General features: G+C 30.8%; 1 protein-coding gene across 2 annotated transcripts; it reads right to left on the bottom strand.

The window, feature by feature from the left end:
- Positions 1-1,291: 1,291 nt before the first annotated feature.
- On the bottom strand, positions 1,292-23,940 carry LOC106465548 (leucine-rich repeat-containing protein 58-like). Of its 2 annotated transcripts, XM_022393471.1 has the most exons (6): positions 23,803-23,940; positions 22,016-22,144; positions 15,288-15,902; positions 14,398-14,614; positions 8,171-8,360; positions 1,292-6,782 (listed from the first exon to the last, which is right to left on the bottom strand). In XM_022393471.1, exons 3-6 carry the CDS (start codon positions 15,842-15,844, stop codon positions 6,577-6,579), a joined length of 1,170 nt encoding a protein of 389 aa, XP_022249179.1. In that variant the 5' UTR covers positions 15,845-15,902; positions 22,016-22,144; positions 23,803-23,940; the 3' UTR covers positions 1,292-6,576. The 2 variants fall into 2 exon arrangements, with proteins under 2 accessions (XP_022249179.1, XP_022249178.1); XM_022393470.1 differs by lacking the exon at positions 22,016-22,144.
- Positions 23,941-24,974: the final 1,034 nt, after the last annotated feature.

The following is a 24,974-nucleotide window of genomic DNA, read 5'->3' as shown; positions in this document are numbered from 1 at the left end:
CAGAGCCATAAATATAAACAAAGCTATAGTAAACCATATTATATCAACTTTTTGTTAAAGTAGGATAGAAAATGCAAGTTTTAGAATTATAGTACTACCACATAAATGACAAAAATATTTATAGGCATTACTAACATTTTTAATTTGGTATAAAAAGGCGTGTTGTGATAGTAATGTGTTTGTATTGACTTACACCATCTGTACTGGTTGTTGTGTAATGTGTAAGACTGAAATATCTGAGACTTTAACTTGTAGAAATGTTTTTTGTTTTTTTCTGTTCCCCCAAACACCTTCTGAGTGAAATACTTAGATGTGTTTAAACTAAAGATGACTTAAAATCATAAATAATATTCAACGTTAAACTGGTACACAATTAAAAACATTTTATTTACGCCTATCTATGGCCTTCAAAAAGTTGACGACTCTACATGTTTCGACGTTACAACGTCATCCTCAGGAATTGTAACGTCGAAACATGCAGTCGTCAACATTTTGAAGGCCATAGATAGGCCTAATTAAAATGTTTTTAATTGTGTACCAGTTTAACGTTGAATATTATTTATGATTTTAACTTTATACACAAGTGCCAAAATACCATAATACAAATCATAGTTCGAGTGCAAGGCTGAGAAAGGTATTGTTCATCTGATAAATTATGGGATGTTTTAAAAACGATCCCTGGTATATTTAAAGCACTTGTGGGAGGTTTGTGTGTGTTACGTAGGGAATTAACCGGGAAATGTTAAAGAATGGTGTTGTTTCACAAAGAAGCTGTGGGACATATGTTGACTTAATTTGGCTAAAATATAGCCAAGTACAGTATGTGTCGCAGTTGGCAAAAAATGTCACTGACCTGCTACTGGTAACAAAGAAGTTGAATTATAATTATATTGTTACCAAGATAAATATTTAAAAGTTATATACAGTAAATAAAGTTGGCATTTAATTCTGAGCAATTTTTATACTAGTGTAATGTGCAAACAAGAGAAAAATATAACCAGCCATTAAAACTGTTCAGATGCATGTTGATAGGTGATGTTAAAATACAAGTACACAAGTAACCTTGTTGCTTAGGTAACATAAGTGGTAGTTGAAAGACTACTACAACTGATCATTACGGTTTTTAACAATTATTTTTTCAGACAAATCTTGTTCATATACGTTACTTTTGAAATTACGTAAAACATGTTTACACAAACGTTGAATGAACTTTAATTAACAGAACTTGAACTACAATTGTACATGAATAACTGTAGTCATTATAGTTGTCTAACAATAAAACATAGCCATATTAGTAAACATTTTGAATTTTTATTTCAAAAACTACATTGATCTTATATTAAACATAAACAAAATATAGTTGTCTTGACAAATTTCTATCAGTAACTGGTTGCTTTACTAGTACTACTTGACAAGCTAAAAGGATGGTTTTCATTAATTGTTTAGAATTTTAACATTCTAAGTAATAGAAATAGTAAGGTTATATCATAAAAATAATTTGATGTTTATGCTGTTATCAGTGAGCATTTCATTATATTATCAATACACTGGAAATGTTCTTCAATGATGTGAATTTTCTTTATCAATAGCAAAGTTTTTGCCATGTCTGATTGTCTCTACAAGAAATGTACACAGATACTATGATCATTCTTCCAAACGATATAAGAAAAGGAAAAAGACATTATTATCTTCAAGTAAAACTTATCTCATGTGATAAACGTTGCTTTAGTTACATTTTCAAATGTTTCAATTTTTGACCAATTTTCTCTATACATTTAATAATTGTTTACATCAAATTCTTTACCCAAAGTTTAAAGTTCAAATGCTGCTTATAATTCTTTTTAATGAACACTTTTCTTTTAATATTAATTTACTGTTTATTCTTACAGTACAAAATATTATAGTACAAGATATTGTTAATCTGTTATTTCAATGTACTTCCATACCTACCTGCTACTTAACAAAAACAGACAATGAATTATCAAACAACAGCCAACTACTCAAGTCAGTGGATAAAAGTACTGGCTTTTACAGTTTTAAATTATTAGAATTACAAAACAAAACAAAAGCCCCAAACATGTTTGAGTTATGAAGATTTATAGCAAGTTAACTGGTATTTTTAGGGAGAAAATCAGAAAGAAAATGTAAAAACTTTAAAAAAGAGTTTACTTTTGGCATTTAGTAGTTGGCAAACCTACTAAGCTCCCAATTTATGAAACTGAAGTTAAAGAAACAGTATTTTTGCAAACCAAACCACAACCAACCTTTTCGTGTACCAACTCTTGATTATTCAAATATATATGATTATTGTAAAATGACAAATTAAATTGAATACCAATATGGCTAGAAGTTAACTTTTGATGCTTCTAAATGTGGAAAATACTGCAAGTCTCAATGTCACACCTATCACATTAAGTCAATTATTCTTTAATCTCAGTATCAATGCTATTTGGTATCTTTAAAACTAATAATTTACAGACACAACTGTAAATGAGATTCTAATTCTCAAACAGAGGTTATTTAAAAACAAAATGTCAAGGGTCATCAGTTTAGTAGCACAGAGTCAAATGAGTTATTTTGCAGATACAGAAAAATCTCTTTTATAACACATGTAAATACACACACACACACACACACATATATATATATATATATATATAATGTATCTCTACATTAACAAACCCCACATATCTTAACATATTTTGTGGATACCCTATATCTTACAGACAATTTATTAGTTATTTCTCTCAATATATATTTTTTTATTTGTATCGTAAAGTTTACACGTTCTATTCGGTAGATAAACAAGTAACTACGTAAATAGTCTAAAATACTCTCATAATCTTGCTAATATCTTCCATCTCATACAATGTTTTTTTTGCATTAATTTTCACACTTTCCTTACATGAGATTTTATTGTCTGTGACTACAATAAAAAAAAACAATTTATTTCTTCTACTTTGTAAGTGGAAAATTTTACTCTTACCTTTTAAACACCCTTTCTCTCATTATTGTCCACAAACACTCAAGTAACATTAGCTTCCGTACATAATAATCCTCATATGCAGCTTACAAAGACAAAACTATCCAATACTGATTGTTTATTTACTTACTGGTACCGATTGTTACATTTATGTATTTAATATTTTATCAATATTTTGGGTGATTTTTTTACAAGTTTAATTGCATTAATCAAGACTCACTGAAAATACTACTTTTATATGAAAACTATTAATTAGCAAGCAACTTGTTTAACTTCCAAATAAACTATATGTAACTAATAGCTAGAGGGCTTCGTACATGCACAAACTATATGACTTAATAAACCAATTCTTTGTTGCTGTCAATATTTCTTGCTTATTATTATACTGTTACGATATAAATAAAATGCAAATTCTAATATTGATTCCATTACTTTATGCAATTTATAAGCATAAATCTGGTAGTAGCCTAATTTAATACATAGGTGTAGTTCTAACTTTTTAAATTTCACAATTACATTTACTAAGCAACCAGCTCACAAGAATAAACTGTATTTCAAACATTAATGTACGTTTGGTATACTTATCAATTGAATTTTTTCTGAATGGAAACTTTTCCATTTTCACAAGTATGCAATAAGAGTAACAATTTTAACATTACTGGGACTACATGACATTTAATAAATAATATTCATCATATAAAGGTCTTTCACACAAATTTCAGAAACCCGTTCAACTTCTATCATTTTTAATGTTTCAATCATGTATTATTATTTTTTTATATGCACAAATCAAAGGGGCTATGATGCTTACGTTTTGTTTGATAGTAACTCCTGAGTAAATTAACGTGATGTTTTGTTTGATAGTAACTCCTGAGTAAATTAATGTGACATTTTGTTTGATAGTAACTCCTGAGTAAATTAATGTGATGTTTTGTTTGATAGTAACTCCTGAGTAAATTAATGTGGTTTTGTTTGATAGTAACTCCTGAGTAAATTAATGTGATGTTTTGTTTGATAGTAACTCCCGGGTAAATTAATGTGGTTTTGTTTGATAGTAACTCCTGAGTAAATTAATGTTGTTTTGTTTGATAGTAACTCCTGAGTAAATTAATGTGACGTTTTGTGTGATAGTAACTCCTGAGTAAATTAATGTGACATTTTGTTTGATAGTAACTCCTGAGTAAATTAATGTGACGTTTTGTTTGATAGTAACTACTGAGTAAATTAATGTTGTTTTGTTTGATAGTAGCTCCTGAGTAAATTAATGTGACGTTTTGTTTGATAGTAACTCCTGAGTAAGTTAATGTGACATTTTGTTTGATAGTAACTCCCGAGTAAATTAATGCACAATCTTTTAAGTCCATATTCCTAATATTGTGGGTATTTCTATAGACTCCTTGCATCTCAGGAGTGAAACAAAAGCCACAGAGCTAAAAGTATAGTAAAATTTGATGAATCAAATTAGTATGGAAGATTTTAATTTCTTTTCATGCACGTTGTGCTGCAATATTATGAGCAAAAAACAGAAAATCCAACGTCTTTTGACACGATGAAAAATAAAAACCTTTATCATTAGTTACAGCTGACTAGTTCTGGTAACATCAGGGCTAGTGTCTACATGAAAATTTCTGAAAGACTAGTAGAAAGTTTCTTCAATGAAAATAAGAAGCAGTTCCTCTGAGTGACAGAAAACAATCTTCCACTTTAATTCACAACTAAATATTTCTTTTACAAGAATATCATTTTAGAGAACTTCTTTTTATTTGCTTATATTTAATGCTTTCATTCCAATGTATATGTATGAAACCAAACAACTGTTCACCATACGCTTTTGTATATATATATATATATATATGCCTATAAGGAAACTTTCTGATTACGACTTGTAACTGGCTGGTAAGTGATGATAACCTAGGGTTTACATGTGTGCCAAACAAAATTCTGTACGTATACTTACGTTGAATATCGTTCAAAGATGAAATACAAGTTATATATCCAGTAACTGTTTGCAATGTGTACTAGGTATATCTAAGTGTTGGGTGAAAGTTACTCTATAAAATGTAAACATTGATATATAACTGGGAAATGAGAGCTTACCTGTTACAAAGAAAAATTCTTTAAGTCTATTAATTGTTTTTTATTTAAGTATAAAAACTAATAAATGCTGACGTACGTCCAGTAATCACATTTTCGTCTATAATTTAAGGCACTGGAATGTATGTGTATCTGGTAAATGCAACTGGACAAACAGTTCAAGTTTTGTAGTCATACAATAGTTAATGTTTGGTAGGAAGCATACGTCAGTTATTGCTCGACTTTTCATATAAAAAATGTTGCCCTAACAAAAATTTCAATGCTCTCTGATAATTGTAGCTCAGTAATTATGGTGCTTGTTATTTACCATAAATAAACATAGACCAGTTGTTAGAAGGTGCAAAGGTACTTTAGAGGTGAGATCACTATATGGAATTTGAACATTAAATAAAACTCTCAACTTACGATAAAAGGTCTCTGCCGGCTCATTGTAATGATAAAGTCCACTTAGGCAGAGAATAATGCATGTGATTCTGGGGAGTTGAATACATTCTTGATTTTAATTGTCACAAATGTAACCTCAATATGGAATAAAATATTCTGAAGTTTGTTTCAAAGTAATTGTCAGAAAACTCTGTATAATTTGAAATACCCAAATACAACACACCTTGTTCCAGTTTCTTTAAAGCAGATTCAGTTTTTACATTTGAATAGTTAACATTCAATTTCAGTTATGAAATTCAGAACTTTATATCTTTAATGAATGTTTTTAAACACCAGAAATGAATAAGCAGTATAACACTCTGTCAAATATTTTGCTAAACTACATACAAACTTGTATATTTAATAGCACAACATTTATAATGATAACTCTGCTTACCAAAATATATATTTTTAAGAAAAACAGCATTTAAAAAATGTTATTATTCTGTGTTTGTTTCTTCGTTAATTCATCAAAACTAACAAACTAGAATCACAAAATTAACTAATGCTGGTGAGGGATAATTTTACATCTTAATCACTGATTGGTTTTTTCCACCCTGAAAGGAATATCTAATAATAAAACAATTAAAATATATCTTTCTGACTAGCAGGTTTTCCCTCATACAAGTTTTCAGAATGATTTAACTCTAAAGTCAAACACTTGACAGATACAGGTTCAAGCCTGTGTTGTTTTCCATGTACCTTACACTGAAACATTTTATAATAGTTGTACATTAACAACAAACTTAACTACCAAGACTTTGTAAATGGTTGGTCTCACTAGACAATTCAAAAATTGTATTACCAAACTTACCTTTTCACTTCTGATAATTCAATTTCAGAAACCCATATCTCACTCTTCTAAAGATTAATTTTACTCTTTAATATGTAACATAACATGGAAAACAATTTTTGAAACTAAACTTTCTGGGTATAATATACGATCTATCAGTAGTTACTTATTACAAAAATACAACAAAAAAAAGCTTAATAAGGTGATACAGTCAAAAAACAAGCCTAAAATAAAGTTGAACTTGTATTTGAACTTTGTGTAACTGACAGCACTAAAGCAACAATCAGCCTAGAAGGACACGTTTCAGTTTACTAGCAGCTACCTGCTCATCATCATCAGAGACTTCAGCCTCAGAACTGCTAGAAGAAGAAGCATAAGTTGGCTGACTGGTACAAGAAGGTGAGCACAGATACTGCAGTAGGGGTAGGCGGTATTTACCACAAAAATCCACAAACTTGATATGTTCAATTCTGGCATCAAAATAAACACCTATGAGAAAATAGAGCACAATATGACCAATTAAAAAAAAATAAAGATAGCAAATAATCAACCAGTCTACATTTACACATACATTATTGATAATATAAGGAGACATACAACTGCATAATAGAGTACTTGCAAATATACAAAATAATTAAAGTATTTATTCAAATCTTACATGTCAAGAATAACAATTAATACTGTATTCTGTGCATGACATGCATTCACCCTTGATGAAGATAAAGCAAACCTTCAAAGAAAAAAAAATGCATAATAAATATATACATGTAAAAAAAACAAAAACATTTCTCTAATCATATATCACATCCAAAGAGACAATTACTGGCCCTATTCATATCATCTTTCTTTGTCATTTTGTTTTAATTTCAAGATACTATGGAACTAAAACTATTTCTCAATATGGATTTTTAAACCTAATCTTCAAAGCATCTCCATTACAGAAATTGAAACATCAGTTAAGAATTTCCGTTCTTTCTGTCTCATAAATCATACTTCAAAATGTACAAATAATGAATAGATCTGAAGTCATTAACAAAATATGTAGATCACACCAATGTACTGTCACACTATTCTTCTGACACGAGTTTGTTCGTGTTGATAGCAGCTATACACTGCCTTAGTCTTTCTTCACTTAATATTTGATTGAAGTCCCCTTGGGTAGTTATAACTTTAGGAGTTTTAAGTATTAAAATTCTTTATCATCACAAAAATTCTTTAAAAAGCCAATAATATCACAAATAGTCATTTGTAGTGTAGTTAGGCTGATTTTCCCATCAACAACATATCCACTAGGCCTGGCTTCATTCTTAGCTGTGACTGAAAATAACAGATTTATCTTTCAATTCAGCAAACCGCACTATGTGTAAAAACTTGTGACACACACATATATATGATTTGCATGTTCAATTCACAGGATTGTATAGTTATAGAAAGGTACCTATTAAAATTCAGATGTTTACAGTTTTTGTTACACATTACTGTCCACCCAGATGCGAGTTATTTATCACAGTAATCTTAATACATCATAGCTGCTACTGTGTGTTTATTTTATGTTTGTGTGTTTGTGTCACACATTACTGTCCAACCAGATATAACTTGTTTATCACAGTAATCTTAATACATCATAGCTGCTACTGTGTGTTTATTTTATGTTTGTGTGTTTGTGTTACATATTACTGTCCACCCAGATATAACTTGTTTATCACAGTAATCTTAATACATCATAGCTGCTACTGTGTGTTTATTTTTGTTTGTGTCACACATTACTGTCCACCCAGATGCAAGTTATTTATCACAGTAATCTTAATACATCATAGCTGCTTCTGTGTGTTTATTTTTATGTATGTGTGTAATATATATAAAACTTACTGGCTTACCTTTACATTTTGGATTGACACACCTCTGAGCCAAAGCCAAGTAGTTAAACAAATTTGCAGGTAGATCACTGTTTGTATAAGTTATACGAGTGATCTTAATACAACGAGCTGCTAGTTCCAAGAGAGATGGAGGATCATAAGTCATTTCTCTTGCAAATCGAACAACCAAGGGGTTGTCTCTCAAACTCAGCTGTAAAAATAAATGGAAAATATTCTTAATAATGTTTTAACCGAAAATCCTAATGTGTGTAATACTAGATTTACATATGTTTTCAAGCACTCCTATATTCTTACTTCTTTCTTGAACCAGTAAATTTCTACATTAAAATGTTTTATTAAAAGCAGTAGTAAATTAAATGTATAAAGTTAGGAAAAAACAAATTCAAAAATATAATGCAATTTTTAATGGTGCAACTAAAATTTCATAGTATGTAGAAATATTGATAAAACAAAGAAACATTTTGTCAGCATAAAACCAAAATTAAGCAGAATTTGTTTATAACTCAATTCTGAAAACAGCCTCTAAAAGCATCATAAGCTACAACAGATGAGATAATAGCTTATTAGCTTAATAATCTATTCCACTAGTGTTTCTACTGGTTACAATTTTTTATTACCTACTTAACAAACTGTTCTGAACTTTTAATAGTTAAATTCAAACTTAGATGATCATTATAAACTACTAAAGATAGTCATACAAAGTTAACACATCTATCATGTATCATAACGTTTTAACATGAATTTTGCTCACATTTAAAGCTAGAAAAAACAATTATTGCAAAAAAAAAGTAGCACAGAAACCCAATCACCAGACTCACAATTAGAAGTTACTCTGGAATAAACTGGGAATTTGTTTGATAATATTACAACTCCTGAGACTGCCTATTTCCATAGTTTAAAAAAGGGAACTTCACATTCATTAAACAATCAAGAGGATGATAACATTCTACAAACTTTATACCATGTCCTGTACTTATAGTGTTAACAGTTTCACTGCCATGGGAACATATATGCCACCTCACCCCCTACAGAGTACTACCATGCAAGTTCCAAATTTTTTACCACTATGAAGAAGGAGTATTTCCATTAACACTTCCCACAGTTTATAACTTTATAGTTTCAGATAAGAATTGAAATATTATCCAATTTTTTTTTTCTTTTCTAAATGTTGTTGAATGGCAGTCACGTAAATGAATTTCAATTTGAAAAAAACTATATAACAGTTAATAAGTACAATAAAATGATTTATTACTGGGAATAAATTGTTCAATCTATATGTTTAAATGAGATTATGTTTTCAATATTATTAGGATTTACCTAAGAAATAATGTTTCAATTTTAAAAACTTGTGATTATATATGAGTATGTATATATACACACACATCAGGTGTTAAGGCATATTAAACATTTTAGGTGTTCCTTTTTAAAGGAACAGCAATGTTTAACCGCATCAATTTACTGGAAGCCATTTTTTTTTATTATACCAACACATAAAATACTGTGTCATTCTTACACACAAATGCCACTGTCTTTATACACTTTAGCTTACAGAACTATGTTTATCAAACTGTACTTATTCTGAAGACTTGGTGTCAAAAATTTACTAAAACAGATTGCAATTTATAGTTTTAATCCCAACATCATAACAAAACCATATAAAAAAAACACTCTAGCAGTATAAGTCCTTCTTAACATAAAAGATTGAAATCTAATCTCAACCAATAAAAGGATCTGTTTGCTATATATTCAGTAATTCCCTACCTAAAGTAGAAATACCTCTTAAAAACTATACTAAATGCAAAGCAGTCTATTCTCCTCTTTCTAAATTATATTACATTGTTAGTGAATTTGAAGATAAAGTTCAACAAGAAGATAAATTTGGTATTAATAAACTTCCATGCTGTTTCAAAGACCCACTTTAATGTTAGGCTAGTGTGAAGTATTTTGTAAGTTGCTTCAGCAATTTGTGAGCTAAATTTGTCTTTTATTTTTATTGTACCAAAATAGCAAGTGAGAGCTTAATCACTGATACCCTCACATCTCTCTCGATAATACAAAATAAGTAACTGTCTTACATTAGGACTTCAATAATACTTTGGATAATTTGATATTCATGCAAGAATAAAAAGCTTAATCTTGGAGTAGAGCAATAGACTAAACAACCTAAATAAAAACTTACATGGCCATAGCCATCAGTGGAAAATTGAAAGTTAACATTTTCCTAAACTGAAAATGTATTTCTGATAGATACTTACCCTCTGACACAAAATAGCTTTTCTCAATTAGTACTCCCTTCTATCGGCACAAATTTTCAACGCTCACCACTAGCCTTCCACCTGCTTCTGCATATCCACATGTAAATGACTATACAGTAGCTCTCTACCCATAGGAGCACAACACAACCCCCTATTGTAACCAACACCCTCTCAACACTTGAACTGATTAATCACTTCAAGATTGGTCAGAAGACCTACACCACATATCACTGGAAGTGAGGAGGCTGGGTGGGAAATGTGAGCGGAGGTAAGTATCTATCAGAAATACATTTCCAGTTTAGGAAAATATTAACTTCCAATATGATATCTTACCTCCACTCAAAAAATAGCTAGAATCGTACACTGAACTGGTAGAGGGCTGATGAAAAAGTGATTCTCTTTTAAAAAGCACCCAAAGAGAGGCCACGAGGTGTGGAACCAAGAAAGAAAAAAAAACAGTTCAGCAGGAGACTGCACCAGATTTGATCCGCATACTTTTTGCTCTTTTATGAACGTGTCACGAACATAAAAGACAAAAAAAAAAACATGAAGGAATCCCATAATACATATTACCGATTAATGGAACCCTTGGGTGTTGAGTGGCTAGGGTACAACAGACCGTAGTGGTAGTTTGACCTCATCTAATATTTGGCGGTATCTGGAATTGTACATCAATTCCACGGTAGGCAGAGATCACCTTCCTCCTCACCTCGAAACAGGAATTAGTAGAGAATACGATCTTCTGTACCAAAATCTGTTTTCACTTGCACATATTTCTAACCCAAGTAACACCTGATCTACCTCGAACAGACATCCAGCAGATGGTAGGAAGGCCCCGGTGGGATGACATCTCCAGTCCAAAACCTGGTGCCACTGGGTATGGTTCTTTCAGACCGTGGTAGGAAGAGGATACCTGTCTGTACACAAGTCGGAAGACATGCTGCATCCACCTACAACCAACACCAGATCCAACATCTAGTACACAGTAGGAAGAGGGACCAAAAACATGAGGTGCATCTCCAGTCCAAAACCTGGTGCCATTGTGCATTTTTCATTCAGTCTACGATAAGAGGAGGGACACCAGCCAGAACACATGTGAGGATTTACTTAGCTGGACCATCTCCAACCAACACCTGATCCCCTGGGAATGTACATTTGGAGGATGATAGGAAGGAGAAATGCCATGGTGGAAAAAAGCAATATGCTAGATATATATAGATATTAATATGGCATAGTGCTGCAACCGAAATCTGGCGGCATTTGAAATTGTATATCTGGTCCACCCTAGGAAGTGCTATATGCAATTGACACCTGCAGAATACCACTGCCCTACTCTCAACTGAGTGGTATGATGCATCACTCAGGAGGACAGACCTCCATGGTCCACCACCACAGTGGCTAGGAACTGGTAAGTGGCAAGGACTCCTATACTTCACTAGAAGAAAGGAGGGAAAAATGCATTGGAAAGTCCGGGTGACCGCATCACCAGAGTCGATCAACCAACACCCGGCAGCATCTGGAACTGTACATCAAGTCTGAGGTAGGAAGAGTCTCAACTCCAAAGGGTGTCAGAGATCAGAAGCAATCCCTGTCTCATTACTCATGTGTGTCCATGAGTGTACAGCCTGGGGCAAACATATTTATAAAGCAAAAGACCACTAGCAGTCCTATAGAACACCCCATCTTTATGGTATGCGTAATTTAATCCTGCGACATAACTGTTTTGGCAAAGATGCCAATTGAACAGACACACTCAACTAACACTTGGCAGCATCTGGAATTGTACATTAGGTCCATGGTAGGAAGAGCAACAATATAATTGGCATTAAGCATGGTCACAAGATAGACAGTGCAGATTTTCAAAAACAAACAAACAAAGTATACCATGTCAGGCAGTATTCATCACAGAGTGGAATCCACAATACACTAGCAAAAATGACCTTATTGTGGTTCATGATAAATGCCACAAAATTTAAATGTATTGTCATTAATAAAACTTGACAACAGATTAAGTAAATTATAAAACAACAAGACATCTATATTTTGAGGCTTGTACATTCTACTTATCAGGCAGTGCTTTACAAAGAAAATATTTGGAAGTGATAATATTTTTCTCCATTGACCAAAATTGCAGACAGACTACTACTATTTTGGGCAATACCAACTCTGAATAACACATACATGACTAGTAGAAACATAAAGAGAACTTTCATAATTGTAATGGGCAAACTAGGGCTGTGGAAATATAATAACACAGCTATTGAGCAATGGAACAGCTTTGGGAAAGAGCAAAAACAAATATTGGTAGTGCACAGCACAGTTTTTAAAGTTGATGGTGCATTTGCACTACTAATGCTATACCCTTGGATATAAGCAGTACATTACAATACTACAGCACATAACATGACAAGTACTATATCTTGTGAACTCTCTTTTAAGTGTCAGATAATTAAAGTTACAATCTATATCATTACGTTGTGGGAAAGGTGAAATAAGATAGACTTAGTTTGGGAGTTCATTGGAATAACAGCTTTCTATTTATCCAAAAGCAAGTTGATATATCTAAATGGCAGTCAACTGGTACTTAGGCGAGTCTGTACATACACTTAAGGTGAACATAACTCATTTCACTAAAACACACTGTAATCAATTGGCCTAAACTTTAAATCCAAAAGATCATGTTAAAAACCCTATGTAAATCATTTTATTTGTTTAAAATACACGTCAAAAGCACAAACTAGAGGAAAGAAGAGCTTACTGAGATATAAGTATATGTAAAAATTTTAGTCACATCTATCTAGAATCCTAAATAATAATAAGAAAGATAATCAAAATGAAGATTTCCAATTTTCTTATTTATACACATGAATAAACACAAAAATCAAACTGTGCACAATAACATGGACAAAAAGAATGGATCAACCACCTCTGGAAATATATGAACATGAGATTGTACGTAAAAGCATTCTGAATCAGCTTAATGAATTTTAATGAAATTCAACAAACAATTAGTTAAGTCTAATTGAAAGCTAGGTCCTAAGGGCAGGGAAAAGGTTTGTATAAAAAATGAGGAATGCACACATCTTGTATATAAGAAACCTTAGAAAACAATTAATGGAAGAAAAAAAACAATATGTACATATGTGTATATTTATTATCAAGTAGCAAATATACAAAACTAAAAAGAATATTTACAAGCAAATGTGATATGTTTCCCCCATTCACACCTTATTCAATAAGATCCTTAGAATATAGTAGACTTCAAGAGATAAATTAATATTCAAGACAGGGTAAGGAGACAAAATCTTCATCATACATACTTCAGAAGAAAAAACACTTAACACAGTATCATGTTGAGACTTCTTTGTATAAAGAAATTATAAAAAACTTCCTATATTTGGGGTTTGTTTGTAAAGTTTCTAAACTTCTCCTTATATTTTGTTGTTCTCTGTCTAAGCCAGGTCTTATCACTTTCTCATGAAACTTTTGCTTGTAGCTATTTTCAAAGGAGAGCTTTATTAATGGTTTTTCTGAAGACATCTACAAGATCATAAAACATTACAAATGTAGGCTGTAACTGAGGAAAATCTTGTAACAAAACATTAATAATCATATTCTTAAATGATGATAGTTTCTTAGCAAATATAAACCTATGCTTCTGGATGGGTGGAAAATTAAAAAAAAATCCATCAATATGTTGTTTACGAAAGTCTCCTCACAACTTTGTAGAAATATGTTTGAATGCTTTTTCACTTTTCATTGTGAATTACACTAAATAAATGTTACAAAATAACAAAATATTAATTACAAATATTTTTGATTCAATAAGTGTTGAAATATGGTTTGAATTATTTCACTTAAATTTTGAAATCTGATACTCTGATGTATACTTTAGATCTTGAAATTGCTCAGTGCTCTGGAAAAGGTTAATATTGTATATCAAGAACCTATTCAACTGTAGTAAGAGCTTACCTCTACAAGACCACGTAATGTCACAATCTCTGGGGGAAGAGTGGTAAGGTTGTTTTTATGAAGTGCTAAGGATCGAAGACGTCGAAGATTTGATATTGAATGTGGAAGACTATGTAAATGGTTTTCACACAAAACCAAGGCTTGCAAGTTTTGAAGTCTTCCAACCTCTGCAGGAATTTCTTGTAAATTATTTCCTCCAAGATATAGTACTTCCAGTCTGTAGAAAACAATTAAGTTTCAGTTGTTATACAAACCAAAATAGACCACCTTTTAAACCATTGAGAAAGTATTACAAACAGCCAAACAACTTTGAAAATGAAATGTATACAGAATAATTATTCTTAGTACTGAATGAAAAAAAAGTTACAGGATATTATCCTTACAATATATGATTATAAGCTGCATGTACAGTTAATAAGCAATTACATACAGGCTTAAATCTACTCGTGTACTTAGGTATATAATAAACATCTTAGTTTATCCATGAAATACATAAATGTATATTTCCAAGAAGTAGGGCTGTTAAAGTGAATAGTAGGCTTTAGGAATTAATGTGGAAAGGAATGTGTAATGCATGTGACTGTAACGTTACCTGATAATTTATTAAAAAGATTTTGAATAGAAACAAGTATGTCAGCATTCTTTATTAGTTAAATCAGTATTCACACAAGCAATTCCAGTGAATTTACATATACATGTATAATGTTTCTATACCCCATATAGACAAACTATACATCTGCGTTATCATGTTTCTTAACAAACTGTAAAAAAATTACAAATAGCATTTCAGCACATAAACATCATTGATACAGTACTAACAACTAAGCCAAAACATGTAAATGTATCTGTGCGTGTATACAAATATATAATTTAACATTTATAGGCCTTACCTTTCTAACTTCCATATGTCATGTGAAATCTCCTCAATGTGATTTCCTCCCAGATACAATGACTTTAAACTTTCTAAATTCATCAGCTGGTGAGGTATGAATTTCAAGACATTTCCACTTATATTCAAAACTTCAAGAGATAATAAGGTACCAAAATCTTTGGGAAAGGAATCTTCATTCAAATTGTTTCCCCTGGCTATCAATGAATTAAGGTTTACAAGTTGTACTATACAATTTGGTATCTCCGTCATCTGATTATTGCTAATGTCTAATAAACGCAGATTCAAAAAATGACAAATAGTCTGTGGGAGATCATCTAATCTGTTATGATGAAGGTAGAGTATTTGTAGAGAGTTTTTAACAGACCCAGGGACATATTCATCATCGTTAATATTCACAAAGTTTTCTGCCAAGCTCACAACATCAAGGTCCATATAAGATAAATCTAATACAGAATCCACTGACCAAGCACGATCCTCGTTATTTCCTGCATTTTCACTTAAAGCAGCCCCAGAAGTTTCTTGTTCTTGCAGACGACCATGATTAATATTAGCCATTGCTAAAATAAAATCAAGCTTTTTGTTTGTCTTACCCAGTGAAATACCTTTTCACAACCTAGGAACAGTGAAAAAAGAAAAAAAAACATTACAACACAAGGGCATGTATATAATAATTCTCTACAAATTATCCATGCATAATTATTCGTCACTGTATACTTTGCTACATATATTAACAGCATATGTATAATACTATACAAAATCATAATTTAGTTGTGCTTATCATATTATAATCATATAAAAATTATCACATAGTACTGTAGATTTAAGGTTTGTTTTTTGAATTTATATAAAACAAAAACACCTTTAAACTATTAAGCACGTTGGACATGACACCTTCAATGATTTGTTTCTTACTTGTATACACCATAAACAAAAAATATTGTACAGGCTTGAAAACCATACACGTTTTAATCATGGGGCATATAAAAACCAAATGATTCATTAAATTTCCAAGTCAGATACTACCAGCATTTTGTGCATTGTTGTGAAATACACAAGTGCACATGGAATTTAAATCAGATACTATAGAACCAGTGCTTCAAGTGCCCACATAATACAATGTTTAAAATGAATTCACAATCCTGCCAACTTTATCCACACACTCAATGAAAATATCTTGAAAAAGAGTACACACATCAGGTAGGTAAATTAAAAGGTATTTAAGCATTTTCTAGATGATAAAATGCCACATTATGCAAAGAATTGTTTTATCTAACACAGAACCCTTGAGTTTGATGTATAGTGCTGAAAAATTCGCTTTCAAAAATTAGATCATAGTTAGAACCTGGAAATAGAGAATCTACTTAGTCCACGTTACTTTATCTAGCATAAACAATAGTGCACTAGCATGTGATATAAGGGCAGGTTGTTACTTAGCAGCTCACAGAGTGTGCTCGCAATCAAAGAACATAACTGCTAGTGTATTATTAGCTCGTTAGTAGCATTGCAAAATGGTTATTACTAAAGTTATAAATAAAACTAAGAAAGACACTTTTAGCCAATGTAGCGTAATTCAATCATGTTCATTTAGACTTTTATAAGGTGAAGGCAGGAGAGAGCTATGCCTTTCCAACAATATTAGTCGGACAGTCAGATGGTCGTATGGACAAATTTGTGGTTTTGTAAAATTTTTGTTTTTACTCTATCAACTGTCTCAAGTGCTTTGGTGGCTCCTTACTCTGTAGTTGGTTTGTTTACTACTCAACAGAGTGTGTAAAGTGCTTATAAAATTTTGCTAACATGCTGTTTGCAGTGTGCTTGAGATTTTAATTTGTATTGCACATCTGGCCCATTCCTACTAAAAGTGCTACCGTATTTATAAATAATTCATTGATTTGTATAGTTAAAATTTTGTGATACCAGAAAAACATTTCTCGAAGCTGTCCATATAAGCACTCGGATGTTGGTTGATTTTCACACTCAGTTGTTTTTCATATTTGTGGCATCCTGGAATGTTTCAGAATTTACTTCTTTACATGACTGAACAAGTTTAAAGCACTAATGTTAAACTATAAGGTGAACAAGTCTGGGCACCCTCTCCCATCAAATAAAGATGGTATACATGAAAGAATTTATTGCATATTGATACAGACTAACAAAAGTTTGATTAATAATCCAAAGTGTCTGACTATTGGCCTTCATTTTCATGACATAGGACGATACATCTCCATGTGTGATGTGACATCCTCCTTAGCATATTAGGGGTGACCTTAGCAAAACTTTCAACAATTTTTTTTTTTAAAGTGTTAGTTTCATATTGTTTCTTTGCCAGAGCATTACCAAAACACAAAAAACTAAATTGTTAATATGAGCTATAAATAAGAGGGGTGCCCAGACTTTTTGCCCACCCTGCATACTAATTTAACAAGTATAATGAATTGGATTGTTTTAACCTCCTTAGATCTGTTTGCCGTTACTTTTCCCAATTGGCACTTGCTTCTGAGTTACTGTATCTACACAATACAAATCTAGCTTTTTTTTATCCCACAACTTTTATATTGGTAAGAAGATCAGAAAGCACTACTGTTGACATAAGTTTTGAGTACAAAATGTAAATTCACTAAACACCATGCAACTGGCTTTCTTCTTTTTGAAATAATGCCACATCTCATCAAATGGTTTGGACATTATTGCATTTTGTCAGCAAACATTAAATAACAGTTTAGGAATCCAAAAAATAAACACCTGGGATAGGTACCTGATCAATAAATAGATTCACATGCCAGTTATAATGAAATTTGATTTGAAAATCTATGTCTTCTAAATACTTTTCAACCAATTATATTTTTATAAGGAATACACTAATCAATCCTTAAAATGGATTGCAGACCATCCACTTTTCAGGCCTTTCTTCAAAATTTGATTTGAAAATCAATGTCTTCTAAATACTTTTCAACCAATTATCTTTTTTTAAGGAATACAGTAATCAATCCTTAAAATGGATTGAAGACCATCCACTTTTCAGGCCTTTCTTCAACATGCACCTTTTCTGTGTAATCAATCACAACTGTTAAAAAGTTTCATCTTTGTATTTGATGCTTTCAAAATATGAGAAAAAATGAAGTGATCAACAAATTTCTGATATACAAAACAGCTAATAACTGCTACATCTTTGCAATGATTTCGGGTATACATGCTAAGCCTATTAAAACCTTGAAAAACTACCAAAGAACAAAGGTTTAGGCCTAAATGAAAACATTCAAACAAAACTAATTACACCAGAATAACCTACAGAATAAAATAGCTGGTAAGTATCCTATAACACTGTTGCAAACATTTCACACTTGAAAAGCTGGTAATTTACGGGCAAATGAACATCCTAAAACACATTAAATATTTATAAGGAACTTTCTGTAGCCTGTAGGTTTAATAATAATCTTAGCTTATTTTAACACCAATAATTACAAATTAAGGATGAACTATTGTATAAAATACTAAAAATTATTTACAAAACAGTACAGAAGAACTGTACCTTTTCTACAAGATTTCTTCTCGGGATATTTTACACATTTTTTCATCATATCTTGAGAATTATCATCACAATAGTAGTTTTAAAGAATACTTCAAAACGCAATACCATTAGTAAATGTAATATCATGCAATTTTACTGTTATGAAAATTATTTCTGGAATGTCCAAAACCAAAATACAATGAGCTTTTGAATTTGCCTCAGAATCTTCTACACATTCTTAATCTACCTATTAATAATGAAGCATCCCACATTTTTTTTAGGGTTAAATTTAATGTATAGGTTAGCTCAGTTAAATTCAAAGGGCTAAATTAAATTATAAAGAATCCACTGTGCTCTAAGCTTTAATTTCAACTCAGAAGACACTATGATTACACACATGTTCTACACAATAAAAAAAAAAAGGGTACATGGAATGTACAATTGTATATGTATATTTTGAACCTATGTGAGTAATGGTCAAACAATTTTTCATAGAGGAATGTATATTATACAACAAATAATAACATCATCTAATAAATTTAAATGAAGTGTTTCCAAATTCTACAGTCTGCAAACACAACCCTATGTCAGACATATTTCATTGTAGAAATTAGTTACATAGAAATTAGCATGTAATTACTGTATTTAATACTTAGAAAACAAGAATGATAATCCATTAGACAAAAGTTGTTATTTGTTGTAAAGTGAAAAGCTATGTAATATCTATTTTTGCTCTGCCCACTGCAGATATCAGCTCTGGGACAGCATGGCCTAGGGATTTGAGAGGTGGGGTACCTCATGATCTGAGGGTCTCACCCTGTTTTTTTGTTATGGCAAAGCTCCTCAGACTATTTTCTAGTGTCACAAATATTAAACTACTGACTAAAGATAGGGCAACTAGCTAGCAGCACCGACAATTGATATAATTGTAATTTCAATTATTTGATTGTTGGAATAAAATAAAACTAATAATCAGAAACTTCATAACTTCAGATAATTAGTTTACATGACACTAATCAGTGGAATTCCTGCTCATAGGTATTCAATAATATTGATTAATTGGTTAACTTGCCCAGCTCTACTTTCAAATACTCAAGATGCTGTAAGTTTGAGAAGTTTAAATTAATCAATACAATGGAAGATATAAAGAATTAAAAGAGAACTAGTTTGAAAAAAAGGAAAGGAATAATAAAACCAAAAAGATCTTATGAGAAACAGCTGGTTAATAACGTTAAAAGGACAAAGATTTGTTTTAAATACATGAAAATAAGCAAAACATTAAAATGTGGATTGGATTCTTAAAGGATACTGGTGTTTTTCCTTTTTTTTTTTTAATTAAGACTACGAGATAATTTTTCTCCCTCTTTTGATTTTAAAAGAGGGGGTTAGCAATATTCATGGCCATAAATGTGCCCCCCAAAACATTGGAAACTTTCTGAATCATATAAATCTCTTGGTGTTAAGTAAAAAAGACTGAGATTAAAAACAGATAATGCACCAAGACTGTAAGACCATACAATGTTTTTGAAGAGCAGGTACATGTTCTTGAGGATTCAAAAGTCAGCAATGTTACTTTACAATTTTAAAGTGATGAATAAGTGATACACTTGAAATTGTACACTAATTAATCATACTTCTTCAATAGGAAAAAGTCTAGTGCCTAACAAAAGAAACTTTACTAATGGTATAATTATCCTGACAAACATTCTTGTCTTTATTACGTGTATTACTATGTCCTCCTGATAACCACGTGGTTAGAGTTCCCATATTTGGGATCACAGGTTCAGAGATTTGAATCCTGGTAATTCCAGAAAAATGCTTTCTGGTTGTGAGGCATATAAAATGTCTGATATGACACCTGACAACATCCTGAAAATTCAATGGTTGAAACATTGTGAAATTAATAATACACCTAATAAAGATGAGAATAATAGTCCAAATAATTATACCATTAGTAATACTAAGATCTTGTCTCAATCATTCCACAGAAACTAAAAAAGAAGCTTTGTTAAATAATTTAGTAAAATATGATATCATAAGAAAGAGCCATCATGTATTCACTAAAGGGAAATCTTCCCATTCTAATCTGTTATATTTTTTTTATGGATATTACTTTTCTGGATGATGGAAAGGATGTAGACTTGGTATACTTGAGTTTTTTAGAAATCTTTTAAGGCACCATACAGAAGATTAGCTAAACCACACTAATAGAGGTTAGAGAAAGACTAGATAATTGTATTATAGAGTAAATGTATGAGAGAAAGTAAAAAGTAATTAACCCTCTCCAGATCATGGGTCAAAGCCCATGTCATCATGTTTGTTGACTTGCATTCAAAATTTTATTCAACTACTATTTCATGAAGGTATGTCAATAAGTTTGGTATCAAACTGTAGATTAAATTCAAATTTTAGTATTATACATTATTCAATTCCTTAACTTAAAAGTAAATATTGAAAAATCGTGATTTTTGTGTGTCACATAATATGTTGAATGCAGCATTGGTTCAAATTAGATGTTTGTGACGTCAAAATATTAAGTCTATAGTTTGTATGAATTAGGTACTCAAATTACCAATATTGACAACCCAAAATATAAAATAAGAACTTCATATCTTTTCTATTTGCTGAGATATCACTGATGTACTGAATCAAACACAGTGGCCCCAATCACATCTTTCCATTTTTGAAAATGGTCCTTTTTATACACTTATTTCAATATATATCGTGAATAACCAATCAAAAGCTCAGAATGTCCCCCTAGTGGCTTTCTCAGCCATTTTCATGTGTTAGGATGCCATCTAGTTCTTTTGACCCAAGGAAATACGTTGTGTCTTTAGTCTGCTTGAAATTTCATACTTTTTTAGACCCAAATACAGCTTAGTTACTAAGCTTGATAAATTATAGTGAAATTCTATGGTATCGATATAGTAATTTATGATTTTTTGGTTATTCAACTATATATATAAAACTTAAACTTAAAAAAAAATGTTTTGTTTCATATACTCCACATGCAAAATTTTATATGGCTTAGCAACCTACGTCAAGCAGCAACCGAGTACAAAGGTCATAACAAGAACAGATAATTATTTACTTTACTTCTTTATTTACTGTTCTATGTTTTAAGAAAAATAAGTTTAAAAACTTATTTCTAAATAGTAATAATCTATATACATATGTTTAATGTATAATAATTGAAATGTGACTATTTTACAACATACTAGTCTACTAAAACAGCCAAGACAGGTCACTTCGTAGAGGCTTAAGGTCCGGTTTCTATTATTGGATATGGTAATATGAGAGCACATGTGCCACGTCATTGTAACTTCTGTATTGTTAACCACGTACAGCTGAAAGTTCAATATCAAAAAAATTCTTATAATGTTATAATTTGTTGTCATTCTAGAACGAAAGAGGCATAATTTGTATTTATTTCCTAATTTTTTTATAGTGGTTACAAGATCAGTCAAATCTACAAAACACGTACAAAGATTCATTAGTGAAAATAACAGATAAAATATAGTTTTTTTTCTTAAGAAACATTTAAAAATGGGTCACCACTTTTTAATATACTTTCCTTTACAAAACCACCTCTGCATTTTCTGACAACCATGCTACTGATAATGGACATCAAACTGACTGCAATAATTGTAAAATCATTGAAAAAACAACATTTACAAATAAAATTAAGGCTGCTTTACACAATAAAAACAAACAGCTCTGAACAAAACTCAGGTTAACAAATTATCAACTTGTGGACTCTAGTAAAAAAACAACTCAACTAAATTTCACCATTTTAGAACCACTCAATAATCACACTTCTGAATAGAAGAACAATGTAGGAACACGTATACATTCCAGAGCCTTCCATCCTAACCACGATTGCCCTTATTTTATACATAACCTACTGGAACAGTGTCCTAGGACCTAATGAAGATTCACATTAGTGTGTTGAAATGTCTTCTCTGCTTGTGCATTTCTATAACGGACTGTCCTTACATACAAAAAATTTCAAAAACTACAGTGTAAAATTATTTGTTTTTAATTATTTCAAGTTTAATTCTTTATTATATCTAAACATATTTATGTAATATAAACTTTAAAGTCTTTTACTTATACCAAACTGAACAGGTAAACTAATATTTCATGTTACTTTTTCACTTCTTGAACCATTAATATTCAACTTAAGTTGAAAGGAACAAAATGTCCTCATCTTCTGTTGTATAATAATTACATGCTTCACAGTAAATTAGCATTTTGCACTCAGTACTAAAGTAATATGAATACATAAGTAATTTAAGTGCAAAATCCAATTAACTTAAAATAAACAAAACCCTTAACATTTCAACAAACTTGTCAGAGTTCAATCTAACATCTAAATAACAGAGGATTATCGTATCTTGCAAAATAAGTTAAATACAGATCTAACAGTTACTACTAGTACTACTAGCTTAATCAGATTATGCTATTGCTAGCAATAGCATCTACTTGTAATAATAATATTAATAACATATGTCTTAACTACTAGTACTAAAGAAAGTCTGTAGTGACTAAACACTAAAATAGTAGTTTAAATTCCAATTTTTATTTTTTAACACCATTATAAAGCGTGATTGTTCAGATTAAACTTGGGACTGTGAGTGTAACTAAGTTACATAAAACTTTTAAACAGCATGTTTTAAAAATTATAATGTATATATATGTTTGTGTGTGTGTGTATCCTTAAGACAAAATAACAAAGACATGTATTCACAACTTTTAACTATCATTGGCACAAAATTAATTATGTCGTTAACTCATGGTATTAACTATTACTATTAGACTAGTAATAGTATTACTATATTATTAAGTCATATTAATTAGGCTTAACAACACACGAATAGGATAACATTAATAATAATAACTCTGACAATTATTGAATTAACTAATAATATATAATCCAATTTATGATTATAATTGTGAAACAAATTAAATATAAACATTTATAAATACGATTGCTTATACGTACGAATAAGACGTTAAAATACAACCAGTGGTACTTTCATTGCCCTACAAATTAAATTCGCACATTGTTCTCATTCGACATCATATCATTTTACAGATGTCTGAACTTGTACCCCCGATTTCTTTCGAGTTTCTCACACACATGCTAAAACCTGATGTTGATTCTATTAGCTAAGTAGACAATATATTGTACTTGCTACTAAATTAATTTCAACATCCTATAACTATAAGTGAATTTGACAGCAGGATCACTGAAATGTGGGTTATTTAAGGATGCATGCGGATTTATTTTTAGATTTTAATATAAGAAATGCAAACAAATAATAAAGTACTTATCAGAAACACAGTAACACCAGTTAAATATTTAATTATAAACGTTTCAGATTTTTTAATATTCCGTCATCAGCATTAAAACCTCAAGAAAGTAAATTCACAATATTTCAAGTTGAAAAAACAAAATCAGCTATTGAGTGAGAAGCTTTTGATAAAGCGGGATTTCATAAAAACAACAACAAAGATTTAAACGCAAATAATATTATAAAACGTACGATAAAACGTGGGCACAACACAGATAGCCCATCGTGTAGCTATGTGTTTAGATAAAAAAACAAAAACACATTTTTTGGTTATATCAAACTTGCCCCCTCCCCCAGTGGCTCAGCAATAAGTCTTAGGGCTTATGACATACTAAAAAAGGTTTCGATACCAGTCGTAGCGGAAGTACAGATAACCAAAGATAACAACAAACAAACAAGTAACAAAAATTCCTCGTTAATGGATGACTTGTTTTGTGTTGTAGTTAGAATATTGTGAATTAACTTTTATGAAGTTTAACACTGATGTTAGAATTTGGAACAATTCCGTAATTAACGATATTTTTTATGGTATTACCATGTTTTTAATACGTATTATAAAATTTCGTTTTCCACCTGATGAATCAGTTGCAAATAAATTGGAATGCTAACCAATGATAAGAAAGTCCAGAATGTAAATCATGTTATTCATAACATCTATGAAAAATTGTAAGTTTGTAAGTTTCATTTGAAATTATATTTAAATGCATAACATAAAAATACGTAATCTATAAAGCTTAATTATATTTTTTATAAATGACTATATTTTGCTAATAATAAAGGCAGACTTTAATTGGGCAATAGTCAAAGCAAACTATCTCTC

The sequence above is a fragment of the Limulus polyphemus genome, unplaced genomic scaffold (assembly GCF_000517525.1).
Source record: "Limulus polyphemus unplaced genomic scaffold, Limulus_polyphemus-2.1.2 Scaffold1979, whole genome shotgun sequence".
NCBI lineage: Eukaryota > Metazoa > Arthropoda > Merostomata > Xiphosura > Limulidae > Limulus > Limulus polyphemus.
This window is presented reverse-complemented; position numbering and strand designations above follow the sequence as displayed.

Excerpts from the sequence above, each read along its gene's own strand:
- LOC106465548 (XM_022393471.1), bottom strand. The coding sequence starts at position 15,844 with ATGGCTAATATTAATCATGGTCGTCTGCAAGAACAAGAAACTTCTGGG. Across the intron at positions 8,361-14,397 it reads CATTACGTGGTCTTGTAGAG|CTGAGTTTGAGAGACAACCC; the intron begins GTAAGCTCTTAC and ends TTATTTTTACAG. Across the intron at positions 6,783-8,170 it reads TGTCAATCCAAAATGTAAAG|GTGTTTATTTTGATGCCAGA; the intron begins GTAAGCCAGTAA and ends ATTTTCTCATAG.